A 17,267-nucleotide genomic window follows, 5' to 3' on the forward strand; every position below is an offset into this window, starting at 1 on the left:
ACCAAAAATAAGTAGAATACGCATCGGCCTAAACTGAAGGAAAAAAAATAGTTTTTGGGGGATATTTATTATAACAAAAAGTAAAAAATATTGCTTTTTTTAAAAAAAAAAAATCGTCGCTCTTTTTTTGTTTATAGCGCAAAAAATAAAAAACGCAGAGGCGATCAAATACCACCAAAAGAAAGCTCTATTTGTGGGGGAAAAAGGGGTGTCGATTTTGCGCGACATCGCAAACGAAATGCGCAGTTGAAGCGACGCATCGCCGAATCGCAAAAAGTGCTCCGATCAGGAAGGGGGGTAAAATCCGATGAACCTACCCACAGGTCTTTGGATCTATACGAATGCAGGGTGACCATGCAAACTCCATGCGGAGCCACACATCGATCGATCTGGAGTCTGTCTCCTGCCTTGGATGGGGCTTATCCTCCTCCATCAGATCACAGCCTTGCAGAATGAGCCTGTGATTGTAACACCCTAGAAATATTGCAATGAAATTATTATTATTTTTTTTCTCCTTTGAGTGGCCCCCCCCCCCCCCCCCTTTCTCTTGGATCAAACAAGTAGAGGAGGAGGAGGAGGAGGGGCTGTGTTTGTTAAGGCAGTGAGGAGGAAGAGGAGCCCCCATTTGCAGAGTTAAGGCATGCAACAAGCAGCTGACAGCTTTGCATTGAGAGAGGCAGGGAAGAGATGCTGGCTGAGTGCTGATCCCGGCCGGCTCCTCCCCCCGCACACAGACAGCGGGCTCCGCTCCTCTCCCGGCTCATACACAAGCATACACTTCTCCGGGACGGAGCTCCCCATCCTCAGCGCTGCCTACTGGACGAGCAGGTGATCGCAGGGGGAGCCGATCGCAGGGGAGCCGGCACACACTCACTCACTCACTCACACACACACTCACCTCGCACCATCCGATCGCCCATTTCTCCGGGACTTGTGGATGTGACAACCCAGATCGGCCAGGCGAGCGATGAGGAGCGCTGAAGGGGGAGGCGGCTGGAGGAGACAGGGGGACAACACAGGTAAGGAAGACCCTAAAACTACTAGATCTAGTGTGGAGGAGCCTCCCCAAATCCTCATCGGATACTTCTCGGACACATCACCATTGCCTGCTGCTGGGGGAACCCTCCATGGAGCACCCCTTTAAGTCATAGGGCGTCACCCCCCCTTATGATGGAGAGGTGAATGAGAAGTGGGGGGGCGCTGTACCCCCACAAACATGGGGTGACCAGGATGGATGCCTTGGATTGCTGCTTTCTGCTGATCGTCCAGGACACCGAGGAATACCAACCATCAATGGTCCATCTAATGACCCTTCACTGCTGCTTATGGATGGGGGTGTGGGGGGGGGGGGTCCTAGCACCCCCTTATGTCATGATACAGACACTTTTTTTTTTTTTTGCCAAAACTGGGGAACCCCACTTACTAACAATCTGCAGAGCACAACCCCATACTTGGTCCTAGGGGGGGGGCTGCTCACATCACCCCTAGATTCCCTATGTCTTTAGAGAAGGGAATCAATCCTGCTACACACAGATCTGCACCCCAAAATTACAGATATGTCACAGTAGTATGGAGTGATGCCTGATGATGTACGAAGGACTGGATGTAATGGGCTGGCGTGTGTGACCATGCATGGTCAGATTATTCCTATGTTCCCTCTGTGTATATAGGAGAACCTCTCTACTCCCAGAGGGATCTGCACCCCAAAATATAGATGCTCTCTCCTGACATGTCACAGTAGTATGGAGTGATGCTCGATGATGTACTAAGGACTGGCTATGATGGGCTGGCTCGTATGCAGAGCAGGACCCCATGCATGGTCAGATCATTCCTATGTTCCCTCTGTGTATATGAGAACCTCTCTAACCCAGAGGAATCTGCACCCCAAAATATAGATGAGCTCTCCTGACATGTCACAGTAGTATGGAGTGATGCTTGATGATGTACTAAGGACTGGCTATGATGGGCTGCCTCTTTTGCAGAGCAGGACCCCATGCATGGTCAGATCATTCCTATGTTCCCTCTGTGTATATATGGAGGAGAACTCCAGAGGGATCTGCACCCCAAAATATAGATGATCTCTCCTGACATGTCACAGTAGTGTGGAGTGATGATGTACTAAGGACTAGCTATAATGGGCTGGCTTGTGTGCAGAAGAGGACCCCATGCATGGTCAGATCATTCCTATATTCCCAATGTATTTAGAGGAGAACTCCAGAGGGATCTGCACCCCAACAATACAGATGATCACTCTGACATGTCACCGTAGTATGGAGTGATGCTTGATGATGTTCTAAGGACTAGCTATGAGATCATTTCTATATAGAAGAAAAAGCTCTACTCCAGAGGAATTTGCACCCCAAAATATAGATGATCACTCTGACATGTCACAGTAGTATGGAGTGATGCTTGATGATGTACTAAGGACTGGCTATGATGGACTGGCTTGTGTGTGGAGCAGGACCCCATGCATGGTCAGATCATTCCTATATTCCTTATGTATATAGAGAGGGAACCTTACAACTCCAGAGGGATCTGCACCCCAACAATACAGATAAGCACTCTGGTATGTCTCGGTAGAGTAGTTGTTTTGATGATAGGCATGGCTTGTGTGCAGAGCAGGACCCCTTGCATGGTCCAAAGAGGCAGCTCAGACTATTCCTATATTCCCTATGCTGTATAGGGAGGAGAGCCTCGCTACTAAACGGGGTGGTTGGCTGTGTGATTTGTATCACACTGACATGTCACAGTAGTATAGAGTGATGCTTTCTAGTCACGGCTTGTGTGCAGAACAGGACCCCATACACTGTCATAAGGAGGCTGATCAGAACATTCCTATCATTTTATAGAGAGGAAAGCTTCAGTACTCCAGGGGGTGGGGGGCTGTGTGATCCTGTACCCCAGTAATACAGATGGTCACAGTAGTGTAGAGCAAAGCATGATGATGTACCAAGGAGTGGATGTGATGGACATGGCTTGTGTGCAGAGCAGGACCCCTTGCATGGTTAGTGGGATACTGATCAGACCATTCCTATATTCTCTGTTGTATAAATGAGAGCCTCGGTACTCCTGAGGGTGGGGGGCTGTGTGATCTGCACCCCCAGTAATACAGATGATCACACACTGACATGTCACAGTAGTGTAGAGCGATGCGTGATGTACGAAGGACTAGATGCGATGAACATGGCTTGTGTGCAGGACCTCTTGCACATAGGGAGGCTGATCAGCACATTCCTATATTCATCTTGTTCCTCCAGAGGTTGGTGAAGGGGTTGTGTGATCTGTACCCCAGAAATAAGTATGATCACACCAACATGTCACAGTAGTATACAGTGATGCTTGATGATGTACTAAAGAGTGGATGTGATGGAGATTGGGTATGGGGGGGGGGAGGGGGGATCTGGAGAGATTAAGGGGAGACCCTGCTCTGGAGACCCTGACGTAACCTAGATGACCACATCTTATTGTGCATATAGATTCTTAGATACCATTCATTGTAGGTCTAATAGGAGTCCATTGCCTTTTTTTCCAGCAATAGCTGGCTATGTCCGCCCAGACTTGCATAAGAGGGTATGACACAGGCATCTAGTGCTGTGCTGTCTCTAGCAGTGGTCAGGCTCTGTAGCTGTAATTGAGCTGTATTCAGAGGCAGTACTGTGATTTCCCTGTGTACTGCTGCTACGTTGCTTGATATTTCCAATGTGTGCATGGAGGTAAACGCTTCTGCTAGGAACACTATAACATATGTAAGCTGGTGAGGAGCACCGAGGGTGGGTGGGAGGAAGTAGGTTGTGAGATATTCTACTGAGCAGATTGCAAGCCTGCGTAGCCTAGCTTTGCCTTCTCGGCTCGGGTTTCCTGGCTTTGCACTGCCAGCGGTAGGGAAAGCAGCTGCACCTTCTCAGATAGGCTGGAGATGCCTGCAGGTGTCTTGTGAGCACTGATCCAGCCGCTTAGTCAAGGAGTAGTTCAGTGCAAGGCTGGGGTCTTCTCACTCCAGTTATTGCAGGGAGTACATTAGTCTTATCCTTGAATGCACCTGCTGTAGCGTCTACCCTTTTCCAATCATCTGAAACCAACTGGTGTTCTAGGTTTACCTGCTGTGGCATCCACCTTTTCTAATCTTCAAAACCCAACATCTCTTTATATGTACCTGCTGAGGTATTCACCGTTTTTCTAATCTTTGAAACCCAACATCTTTTTATATCTACCTGCTGAGACCTTTTTTTTTTCTAATCCCAACATCATTCTATATGTGCCTTCTGTAGCACTTGCCTTTTCCTATAGTCGGAAATCCACCGTCGTTCTATATGTACCTGTTGTAGCATTCACCTTTTCCAATCACTGGAAACCCACCAGTGCCCTATACGTGTAGCATTCACCTTTTCCAATCACTGGAAACCCACCATCGCCCTATACGTGTAGCATTCACCTTTTCCAATCACTGGCAACCCACCGGTGCCCTATATGTGTAGCATTCACCTTTTCCAATCACTGGCAACCCACCATCGCCCTATACGTGTAGCATTCACCTTTTTTCCAACCATCAAAACCCACCACCTTTCTATATATGCTTGCTGTAGCATCCCCTATTCCAATATTTGCAAACCCAGCAACGTTCTACAGGTACCTACCATAGCATTCACCTCTTCCATACCTATGTTCTATATGTATATATCTGCTGTAACATCCACCCTTTTTCAGTCATTGAAAACCTTAGTACTATATTTGTTAGGCTTTTTTTTTTTTTTGTTTGGCCAGTTCTAGTGCAACTTTGTCCCCCATCTCATCTGCCCTTTTTTTTTTTTTTTTTTTTTTTTTTATTGGACAATATGTGGCGTTTTATGTCTTCTCGGTATTTAAAACAATCCTTACATTACCCACTGGCAAGTTGGCCAAGAGACTTATTTAATCAGCGAATGCCATTAAAATAAGCCTGTCTGACTGCCATAAACAGTTCTTATGACTTGGCACTTGGGAAGACGCATCCGAATTGCTGCCATGATGATAAAGGTGATGTATTTGCGGACAGATCATGTATGGCGAAGCAAATTTCTAAAGATCCTATATGCCTATCGGATATAGTGACACAGCTTTTCTTCAGCTGATCCCAAAAAAAAAAAAGAAAAAAAAAAGTGTGTTGCAGCTGGAGTGGAATTCTTGTCGAATTTATTGCTCTTGTCTTGCAATTTAAACCCATTTTTAATGAAATCATTGATCGAGGCACTTTTCTAATGGTTAACGAACGTTGTGCCTATAACTGATCAAGCCATGTAGATTCGGTGGGCTAAATGCAGGAATATGGATTTGTTAACCTAATGCATTACAGAATATTGCACAAGCTATAGAGGTCTATGGAATGGCATACATTATTTACTTTCTAATTTGTCTAGATCTCGAGTGAGAATGGTGGTGTATTATTTGGGTGGCTTGAGAGAGAGGCATTTATTCTTGCGCATATATGCTCCCTTTTTTTTTTTGCATTTATTTTTGTGTAGCATGTGGGAAATGTTTGCTCTTTAACCTAAGGTATTGCTGATGAGTGCAATATGTAGCACCTGTTCTATAACCTTGATATATATATATATATATATATATATATATATATATATATATATATATATATATATATATATATATATATATATATATATATATATATATATATAATATATATATATATAAATATAAATATAATATAATATAAAAAAAAAATTTTTTCATTAAAACCTTCCGACTGCTACCCAGTTCACAGATGGTGGGATACTGAGAAAGTTCATCTTCATTAGCAAATCTATTTCCTGTTCCCTTGAAATGGGCAAGATACGTTCCACGATTGGATGGACTCCATGAGTTGTTTTCCCCATAATTCTTTTTTTATATATATATATATATATATATATATATATATATATATTATTTATTTATTTTATTTTGCTCACATCCGTTTTTTGTTGCAATAGGCAGGTCGCTTGTCCTAGGCAAAGCCACGATCATGGTATACCTAACAAGATGTTCATATTAAAGTAATGTAAATCTTGATGGTTCTTGTAAACGAAGCAGAGAAGGCTCTATTGATCGTAAAGTGGCAAGTGCAGTCACCCATAGCATCCAGCGATGCTTCTATATTGAGCACCGACAGGTTGCTGTAGGTTACTGGTTGTTGTTTGGTTACCATTGCACTTTGCACGGTACCCTGGTTCAATAAATAGGCTCGATTGGCTTGAAAGACATTGGAATGTTGGCTGGCGTGGTGGTCGGCGGTACAGGTCCCACCTCTGTTGTGTACGTACACAAAAGCTTGCAATCTCCCTGGTTGTCATGTCCCCATCCCTTTTTTTTTCCCTGGTTTTAATGAACGTCTGGCTCAGCCGCTGCAGACTCTTAGTAGCTGCCAGTCCCGACCTATCCCTGAATCTCCTACTCGCGTCTTGCCTGAAATGAGATGCGATCAGCCCTCGCTGGGCTGTGCTTTTCTGCCTGACAAACGGGTCTCCGTGAACGCTTTCATTATTGCTTTTTTTTTTTTTTTTAATCAGGTTTCCTTTTTTGTTTTGCCATTATGTGTATTTAGTTGTTTACGGAACACAATGCAGGGGAGAAATGCGTAACAATGGAAGTATTGATCTCTTTCGAACCGCACAGATTTAACTCTTAACATTCTTGACCAGATTGCGGCCAGTAGATTAAGGTCCAGTAGGTTTGTTGCATTATAAATCCTAATATGTCCTAATATCTTGTTAAAGGCACTGCAGCGGTTGCATTTCCTTCCACCGAAGCTCAGTCACTTGGGGATATGCTTTGGTCCTTAGTCTGGGAATTGTTTGACGGGGAAGGGAGGGGGATTTGTGCCACTTTTTTTTTTTTTTTTTCCTGCCGGATAATGAAAGTCCATTCGCCTCCAGAGCTATCAATTATCTAGTGACTACAGCATTCCACTTGTGCTCCGCGGCAGTGAAAGTCAGGCTGTGTTATAGAGGCTGGCTAATCACGGTTCGCCAACTGTGGTCTGTGTCTGCCAGTAGAGTAAGCGAAGAGGATTATTGGGAACGGACATGCCTGTGTGGTGTTTATTTTTTTTTTCTCTTATGCGTGTAAAGAAATCAGATTCAACAGCTTTTTGTATTCGCTCGTTCGTAAAAGCTTAAGCTGCGTTGTATAGGTTGAATAAGCTATAGGTTTGTAGGATTCCCCTGTCAAGTCGGATTAGGGAAAAGAAAAAAAATAACGAAGGCGTTTGAAGACGTAGGGCTGGCGTATTTTGCTTTTTGAATCTGCGTTTGTTCATCGGGAGGAAATCGGAGACAGCGAGTGTGCGCTTTTTTTGTTTTTTGTTGGCATGTTTTTTTTAAGGGGAGAATCGCAGCCAGCGTCGTGCGAGGAAGCCACTGAGATCCACCTAACACTTGTTGTCTCAACATAAAGCCCTCGGTGTTTGTATTTGCAATATTAAAGCTGCTTTCTCCAAGCTGTCACCTGTAGCTTCAACCCCACCCAATCTCCACAGCCCCCCCCCACAATATTCGCCGTGCCTGCGTTCTTAGTGATTTTTCACAAGGCAGTGACTAGAATATATATGAATTTATGTACTTGGCTACGCACTCCCTCAGTGCAAGCCTTAGATTATTAATGATGGCTGTATGGTGAAATAAAAATCGAGTGACGCCGTGAAAGATCAGAAGCTGCTTTGCACATACGGGCTTGCTTAACAAGGCAGCACAGAGAGCGATGAAGTGCAGTAACCCGTGGCAACCAATCAGACGTCACTTTTGAAGCAATCAAAGACGATGAGAGATAATTGCTAATTGGTTGCAGCGCTGCTCTTTGCATATTCTTCTTCTTTTTTTGTCCTTATTAAAGACACCCAATTTAATGTTGATAACTGCAGTATGTGAGTGTATATGCGTCAGACGTGGACGTAATCTTATAGGCTCTATTAGCCAGCAAGCTGTGTATTTTATTAAGGATATATATGTGCAGATGCACATACCTAGTGCGCTTGATTTTGTAAATTAATTTAAAAAGTTTCCCTTTTTTATAATGCGTCAAATTGCGCCATATTAAAGGCTTAAATTTGATAGTATTATGCCTGATCCTTGAATCTGTGTTGTCTCTCCATCTCGTTTGCTGTTTTTTTTCAGGATCTGCGGTTTATATTCTATGCGCTGTGCCAAAAAACAGCCAGCGCGGTACAGGGAATCTCATAAAACGTAGCGTGATTATGTATGTAATTGAATACAATGCACACTTCCTAATGTACTGTTATAATGGATGACAGAAGCTGGCTTCCTAGAATGCTGTGGAAGCTTTAGAGAAAGGGGTGTGTGTGTGTGTGTGTGTGTGTGTGTGTATATAAAAATTATAATGTACATATATTTATTATTTCGCGCCGCCCCCCACCCGCCTTTATGAGACAATAGCACTTTGAATCGCACAGCTTTATAGATAAACTTCTTCAATATGTTGGACGAGTCGGCCCCTATAAAGAAAAAAAAAAAAAAAAAACTTTAAAAAATGAAATCTCTTGTTTTTTGCTATAGAAACATAACTAGACGTAATGGTTTTCATGTCGGTCGCTCTTTGTGTTTGACGTTGAAGCTACAGAAAGTCCATTCCATTATTAAAGAATACATGCCGGATTTCTTAAGCAGCTAGCTAGACACCAACATATAGGATTTAGGGAAGGATGGACCCTTTACAGACCTAGTGTAACAAATGCCTGCTGCCAATCAAATTTCCTCTTTCATTGGTACAGAGTAAGCAGCGTAGAGAAAGCTGATTGACGATTGGTTGCTGCAGTGTATGGCGGTTGATGCACTGTTTGTTTGCTGCTTCTGTTTAAATCCACTTTGCACTCTTGCATGCGTAATCGCTACAACCGATGGACAACCACTGATCGGAGTGGTTGCTGAAGGTGACTCTGGTTCCCATGGGTTATGCTTCTCTTTAAGTTGCTAATAAATAAACCAACGTACTACTGTAATTAACACGTAACAAGAAGATTAACTTACTACGCTTTGTACTATTATGTGCCTTTTTTTTTTTTTTTTTTTTTTTTTTTTTTTTTAATTGGTAACCATAGATCTATACGGAAAAGGAATAACGTGTTAATTATTTAGGATTGGTCATCTATCTGATACCTGGCTACTTAAGGCAGAGCCTATATTTCCGAGCCCTCTGGGGTATACAGTGTTTTTTAGTCTTTTTAGCTCAATGAGGCATGGCCAGAACTGATTATCATAGGTCCTTTGCCAATATACACACACCTATTTAGCAATAGATGACATTAGGAGCCATCACGCTTTTTAAGTATATCCCATACGCGTGTGTATAAAAAAAAGGGAGGGGAAAAAAAAGTGTGTGTGTGTATATATATATATATATAAAATTTTTTTTTTTGTGGTAGAAATAGTAAAGAAAATGTATACATTTTTGGTGTATGTAGTTTCAGAAGGGTTAATCATACGAGTCTGGTGCCATATTTTTGTTCCTGCTATTTTTTGCCGCTGTTACTGCGCTGAATCTTCATGTTAAGTGAAAATATAAGTAATTGCACAAAGAACACTGACACAAAATACTGTGCATCGAAGCAAGCCTTTTTCCCCCTCATATTTAAATGTATGCTTTTAATACTGCCACCATCGAGCGATGGGCACTCGCTTTTGAAGCTTCTGTATTTGTTTAATTTTTGAGCTTAGTTCCTGAGCGGTTTAGATGATACAGGAACATCTAGTTGTGTGTTAATTAATATAAATAAATAATATTTTTATATATATATATATATATATATATATATATATATATATATATATATATATATATATATATATATATATATATATATATATATATATATATATATATTACACACATTTTTTTTTATTTTATTTGGCAGTGTTAGGGGCTGTAATTATTCTGACAGCCACTAGAGGCATCGTAGAGCCATAGAACAGGTGGGCAGCTGTATTGTCATCTTTTATGTATACATGGTTTTTGAGACTGTACTTTTTCTCAAATTTATGTGCACACGTAATGAAGTTGTGCAGCAGAATCAAGTCTCTTCGCTCAATTCTGACCCTTCAAATTTTGACAGTGCCGTGCTGTAGAACGGGGACATTAGATGTGCAATAATTCTTCCGGGTTCTGTCTCAGATTATGTTTGCAAGTGATCACACAAACAAGCATTTTACGTTTATGGGAATAGACGTCAGGCGTTGTAAAACTGTAGCCGTTTGACCATTTGAAAAACAGATGTTTGCTGAGTGCTGCACATAAATGAGAGAAGGGGAAACCCATAAAAAGTGCATTTTCAAAATAAATGAGGGGGGGTGCTAATTTAACTCATTCTTTTCCAGAACCGCATTCAACATATTTAATATTTTTATTTTTTTTCAATTTATCTTATTTTAAATTAGGCTGACTTATTAGCGTCCAATCTAATCGTTCTAATTTAACTATAATCTTCATAGCCATCTATAAGTTCTAACTTGATAGTCGGAATCTGAGCATGGCTGTAAAGAAAATATGGGCGTATGGTATGTTGTAAGGAGAGAAAAAAAAAAAAAGTTGCTAAAGAGAAAAAAAAAATTCTTGTTACTTACTATACTTACTATAATAACCAAATAGCCTCTTCTTGTTTTTTTGCTGTTGAATTCTGATTTGCAGATAGTTTGTTGCGATGGGCAGCACAGAATTTCTTTCCTGCCGCATTGCAAAATTGTATAGACTAGTCTCATTTCACAAAACTTCAGAATAAAAATAATTATTTTCAAAAAGTGATTGTTATTTACACGGATGTTTTGTTTGAAATTTAAAAAAAGTTTCATTATAAAAATTCTTATCCTTTTTGTCAAAGCTTATTGAATTAAGCTTAATAAGCCTTTAATACTCGATGCTTCATGAAATATTTGGCCTTAGAAGGAAAGGAAGTAATTGATGCCCATTTTTCTGGTGGCGTTTTTTTTTCTTTTTTTTTTTTTTTCTTTAAGTATCTGGTTGCTATGGGCAATGTGTGTGTGGCGGGTTTTTTATTTTTTGCATGTAAATGTTTACAGGCTTGGTCTACACCAGCCTTTCTCAACCAGTATTCTGTGGAACCACAATGTTCCTTCAGAGGTCGTTAGGGAATTTTTTTGAGAAGAGGCCAATTTCACCCTCTTGGATAGGTAACCAACTACACCAAGTATCTTTTTAGTTACCTGTAAGGAGAATGTTCTTCCCACTGACTACCAATGTAAGGAGCATACTAATTTCCTTGTGAGCTATAATGTAATTATTGGCTGGGATTCCCTGAGGCCTGAAAGTTATTTCAAGGGTTCCTCTGTGTTAGGTTGAGAAAGGCACCACATATTCCCAATTTACAAACCAAATCACCTATTTCAGCATTGCTTAGAATTATTGTCCATTGAATGGCTTAATGGCATGAATTATGAAAATTCACAGTTACGAGGCGTGCTCATTATTGCTATAAAACACAAATTGTCCCATTTTTAGGCTCCATGCACACTGGTTAAAAAAAAAAAAAAAAAAACGCAGCTCCTAGAGTTTAGTGTTTTGCTTGTAGAAGCAACTAATGTTATCCTATGAGGGAGATTTACTAGAACTAGTTCACACAGAATCTGGTGCAGCTGGGTGTAGTGACCAATAGGCTTCTAGCTTCAGCTTGTTCAATGAAGCTTTGACAATAAAAACTGGAAGGTGATTGGTCTCTATGCACAGCTGCACCAGATTCTGAATGCACTGGTTTTAGTACATTTACCCCTGTGTGTCCATGCACAATAGGTAGTCTAGAGGGTTTATTTATTTATTTTTTTAGATCAACATTTAGAGGCAGAAAAAAAGATGCTAAATGCTCAAAAAAAAAAAAAAAAGTTTATTATAAATATATATATATATATATATATATATATATATATATATATATATATATATATATATATATATATATATATATATATATATATATTATAATATTTTTTTTTTTATTTTTTTTTTATTGAGCTAGTGTGCATGTTGTACATGTCACATTTACGCTAACTTAACCAGGTAAACAGAGGTGATGGGTCTGCTATCGGAGCGAAGGCTGGCAGAGCTTTTTTTTTTGCTGATTATCAATAGGACACATGTTGAAAACCTTCTCATTCTTAACCACCTTGAAAACCTCATTCAATGAAGCAGTTGCAGAGCTGATTTCTGATTGGGAACATCATTTTGGCATATTTGAAACGCTCTGTGCATTTTCTTATTGAATGAGCATGCCTGTGTATTATACATATCCTATCCCTACCATCCCTCTCTTGTATGAACAGTCTACTTGGTGCCATTGTAAAAGACAGAGACAGAGCTGTTTCTTTAGGGCTGACTATTCACACTGCTGTGTCAGAATTTGCCGGAAGCCTATCTGCTAATTTGTTCAAGCTGGCAGTTGAGTAAATTGGGCCTTCCTGTCATTACCCCACCAGCGATGACCCCCTGTAGGGCCAAAAGGTACAGATGCTACAACTGGCAGATGGAAATATTTAGGTGGTCTTGTACCAAAGCAATTTTTCCTAACCTTTTTAATTGCCTGCTGCTGGTCTGCAAGTCTAACATTTGGTACAAGTTTGCCTTTGTGTATAAATGGCTTTTTTTTGTTTTGTTTGGCACTGAAATTTATGTGTTTGGTTTTGTGTACATGCATTGCGTCTCGATTTTTGTTTTGTAAAAATATAAAGTAGTTATATGGATGTTGCAAGAATAACGGGTGGCCAAGGGTCTTGCTTTCATCACACGTGCAGTCCTGCCCTGTAGACACTACAGACATTTGTGTCATGTCATTTGGGTATGAAACCATTTTAACCCATCTACGGTAATAATCTTTAACCTTTACTGGAGATGGGCTGAGGAGAATTCTCCATGGGGTGCCAGGTAGCATTTTTGTGACCAGCCATTAATGTCTAGCCAATTTTGTTACCTTAGAGAAAACCTTAAAATAATTTTCAAATCTTAAGACGTGTCTTCTATTTTAACAGGTTATGGTTACATTTATCATACACATTACATTGTAGATACAAAAAATAAGAGGAATGGGTCATACGTAGCATGTAAAACACCCACCCTGGATATTTTTTCTTATTACACAGCTGCTCTATGCAACAACATTTATTTTCATTAATAATCCTAAAATAAATAATAGTGTCCAGAAAAAAAAGTTAGTGAAAATGTGTAGTATCCCCTTAGGTAGGTGGTCACTGGGCGAAGGGTCCCCTTAGGTGGTTAATCTGTGAAGCCCCCCCCCCCCCTCATTTAGGCAGGTGGTCAGTGGCTCAAGGGCTCCCCCTTAGGTACCCTTAGGTAGGTGGTCATTGGCAGAGGGGCTTTTATTTTATTTATTTATTTATTTTTATGTCGGTGGTCCGTTGGAATGTCCACCTAACAACAGATTCAGTGGTTAGTCACCTGAGGGAATAAATATGAGGCTTCTTGCCACTGGTTCTGCTGAGTGATGTTGGTGTGGGCACTGTCAGATGGCAGATCGTTCTACAGCTGCTCAAGGAACCCCTAGCAACCTCTGAAGGAACGTGCCTGAAAGAGGCTGGTCTACAGGCACATTACAATATATATTTAATTTTCTTTAAGCGTTGCAATCGCCTTTTTATGTTGCTAAGGCTGGCCATATATTATTATACAATTCTTGTACAATTTTCCTTTTAGATTTAATAAAACCATATAATATGAGGTCAACCCTAAACTCTTTCAATTTGTATACAATAAGGCCGGCTCTTGCACTTCATATTTTGAAGGTAAATCTAAAGGAAATTGAATAATGTATGGCCAGCTTTACCCCGGTCTAAAAGAATGAACGGTGTAGACTGCTTTTGTTACTGCTTTTTGTATAGACTTTTCTTTAAATAAGCCCTTTAGTTGGATTTTCCGCTTTTCTTTTTATTAGCCTTGTATTTATCTTGCAATAAGTGAGCTCACATTAAGTAGGCTGGATGTCTGGCTTCATATTTCAAGTCATGTGCGATCTGTTCCTCTTCACTGATTGTCTTGCAGCCTTTGGGTTAGTGCCGTCCTGGTCTGCAGCGTACAGGCTGTGCTTGTTTGGCAGTAAGACCCCACACATGTACAAGCTGAGACCTGCGGTCATACCAGGATCTACGACTCTGGACTCTGTAGAAGCTTCTGTTGAGATGCCCAGAGGCAGCCTATCTGCTTCAAGTGTCAGGTGTAACGAAATGGCTATTTTAACACTCTGATGAATGCCTGTGAAAATCCACATACTGCCGTGGACTTTTACCGCCTTCGTTCCTGGATCTATGTATTTGCCAGCGTTAGTTACCAAGTCTGTAAAACAAAACTTTGTTGTCATGGAGAACTTCATCTCCTCATCCTAAATTGGATGATATGTTGTTTTAAAATAGCATTTTCAGCCTTCTTCCTTGGAGGAAAAAGTTTTTTTTAAAGGGATTTTCTACTTTCCATTTTCGAAAGATTTCGTCACTGTTAGGCTGATATGAACCTGAGCTACTTTCAAGAAGTGTCTGAAGTCAGAGCAACTAAAAAAACTCAAAGTAAGGCAACAGGCGGATTTAGATTGTTACGTTGTGTTACTGCTGTTAATGTGCAATGGATTGAGGCAGGTTATTTCTGCACGGCTGTGCATGCACCACAATATAGGTTGTAACAGACGTGTCCTCCTTTTTTTTTTTTTTTTTTTTTTTTTTTTTCTCTTGGGGAACATTGGTGCATTGTGTTGTATTGGCTAGGTGATTTGGGGTGCCATTCAAAATGAAGACCGTGGGTGTTCCAGCATCGCAGTGAAAGTGTTTTGGCTCTAAAAAGACATTACACTCACATAACAATGGCCTTCAAGTTATCTGCATCTTAGGTCTGTCTTGTGCCTAGGTTCCATGGGTGCTATGATGGGTTCATACATCTAGGGAAGGGTTTCTCAACCAGGGTTCCAATGGTTGCTAGGGGTTCCTTTTTTTAAACAATGACCAATTTTTTCCTCTCAGATAAGTTCCCAGTGATGGCAATCATCTTTTAGCTATCTGTAGGGGGAAATTCTTCCCCAAGACCACAGATGTAAGGAGCACTCTTCCATTGACCATCCCACTGATGTATCTTGAGTTGTAGATAAATACATTTTTAACAGTGGTTCCCTGAGACCGAAAGGTTATTTCAAGGGTTCCTCCATGTTTGAAAAGGTTGAGAGTCTGATCAAGGGCCAGGGTTGGCCCGTTTCTCTGTTAGCTGTTCTCAGTGGCCAGTAATAAAATGTAGGAGGGTGCAAGGTAGACTGTTAACCCATAATCCTATGTGAATGTGCTTATTCTGTGGAGCTTCTGTTGAAAACTGACCTAAACTACAAGCATCTAGAGGTGCCTTTTATGTGAGGGCTGCTCTGGATTAGGGCTTTTCTATACTAATATTGTAATGGAGAGCGAAACCAATGAGGTGGATCTTTTAAGGATTTATTGACCTCCTTGAGAAACCTCTTAAGAAGTCCACCAGAAATTGAAGATTAACTTTCAATTCAGTGTAATACTCTGAGGCACATTTTGGGGTATCTTTTATTATATATTCAATTGCTGGAACAGGTGCTGTTAAATGAAATGGATGTATTGAACTATGAAGACCACTCACATTCATAACATGGTGATGGTAATGGCTGATGGACTTTGATTGGCGAATTATAAAGTGGATTTAAAAGGAATCTGTCATCCTATAGAAATGGGAACTTCCTTACTCCTTCCACTTAGAGTCACTGACGTGAAAGCAGCACATGTGTTGAGATACCTGATATGCAAATGCTTGCTTGAGAATCGTGTACGTGGTAAGAAGTCTGTACTTTTTTTTTTTTTTTTTTTTTTTTATAAAAAAAGCAGAATATGCATGCTAAGGGAGAATTTTTTTTTTTTTTAAATTACTTGGCAGCCCTATACAACAGTGCAGCAGATTTTGTTCTCAGTTTTCAAAAAATTAAATATATAAATAATGAATTTCAATATATATATATATATATATATATATATATATATATATATATATATATATATATATATATATATATATATATATATATATATATATATATATATATATATATAAATTTTGGACGGAGGCATGGGTGTTTAGTTGCTGTCTCTCTACTACTATTTCTCTTGCTAGTCAACCAGAGAAAAATGCTTGTATTGCTCTGCTGTCGTTGGAGAAATGCTCATTGCTTCTCTATACGGGAAGTTAGGGCAAATAAACCCCCCTAATAGAGGTTCTAATGCTTCTATACAAAAGGCAGAATTTTGGCTGACGTTTTTTGTTGACCTAGCAATATGAAATATCACATCTGTTAGAGAGACCCAAAGTAGGACATTTTCAAACTTTTGTTTTAACTTTAAGGCCAACCATTTTTTATTTTATGTGATTGCAACTGTCAATTTGTAACTGTCTGACCACTAATCAATATAACTTTCTCATGACCTCAAGAAGAGGGGCTGCCCCTTCATCTTATAAATATGACGAAGGGACTTCAGATTTAGAATGCCTTAGTGATGGAAGAAGTCAAGTATCCCTCACTTCAGTAGTAGGGGAACATTAAAACCAGACCATAAATACTGGTACATGTCTGCTGGCTTTATTGCAAACACAACTTTTTGCTTGCTTGACTAATTCCCAATGTTGTTAACATGGGTCAAGCAGACCAAAACTGCTTCCATGGTCCTAATACAATTAGAACTGAACTAATTCCACCACACACACACACCATCTAAGGTTTCTAAATCTTCTCTCCCAAAGTCGGTGTGTGTTTTCTAGATGGCATTCTGTCTTGCTCTAGATTGCTCTATGGAGCTCTTCACACAACCTAAGGATACTTTCACAAACCGCTTCCTTGCACTGCAACAAAATCGGAAGCATTTGAAAAACAAATGGCAAGGACAGCTATTAAAGGTCAGGTAAGGGGCCACATCTGGAGCTGTTTCTGGGTTTTCCATTCAAAATAATAAACCCTCACTAACCTCTTGCTCCAAAGCACACAGCAAAATGACCACACATTGGTTGAAGGAGAGAGAGGTGTCCTTGCATGGCCTAGTCAGAGCCCAGACTTAAATCCCATTAAACGTCTGTGGAATGACTTTAAGACTGCAGTCCACAAATGGTCACCATCAAATTTAACTGAGCTTGAGCAGTTTTGCAAAGAGTGGCCAAATATTGCAAAGTTAGTAGAGATATATCCCAACAGACCAAAGGCTGTAATTAAAGCAAAATGTGGTTCCACAAAA

General features: G+C 40.3%; 1 protein-coding gene across 3 annotated transcripts in view; it reads left to right on the top strand.

Annotated features, from left to right (window-relative positions):
• The first annotated feature begins 643 nt into the window (after positions 1-643).
• PCDH1 (protocadherin 1) overlaps positions 644-17,267 on the top strand; it is a 287,578-nt gene continuing 270,954 nt past the window's right edge. For all 3 annotated transcript variants that reach the window (XM_077474262.1, XM_077474266.1, XM_077474265.1), the window contains exon 1: positions 644-1,019. In XM_077474262.1, the coding sequence (XP_077330388.1) occupies positions 968-1,019 (52 nt within the window). In that variant the 5' untranslated portion in view covers positions 644-967. The remainder of the gene's footprint in view (positions 1,020-17,267) is intronic.

Source organism: Lithobates pipiens, unplaced genomic scaffold, assembly GCF_037356315.1.
Source record: "Lithobates pipiens isolate NorthernLeopardFrog02 unplaced genomic scaffold, aLitPip1_a1.2 Scaffold_8, whole genome shotgun sequence".
Lineage (NCBI taxonomy): Eukaryota > Metazoa > Chordata > Amphibia > Anura > Ranidae > Lithobates > Lithobates pipiens.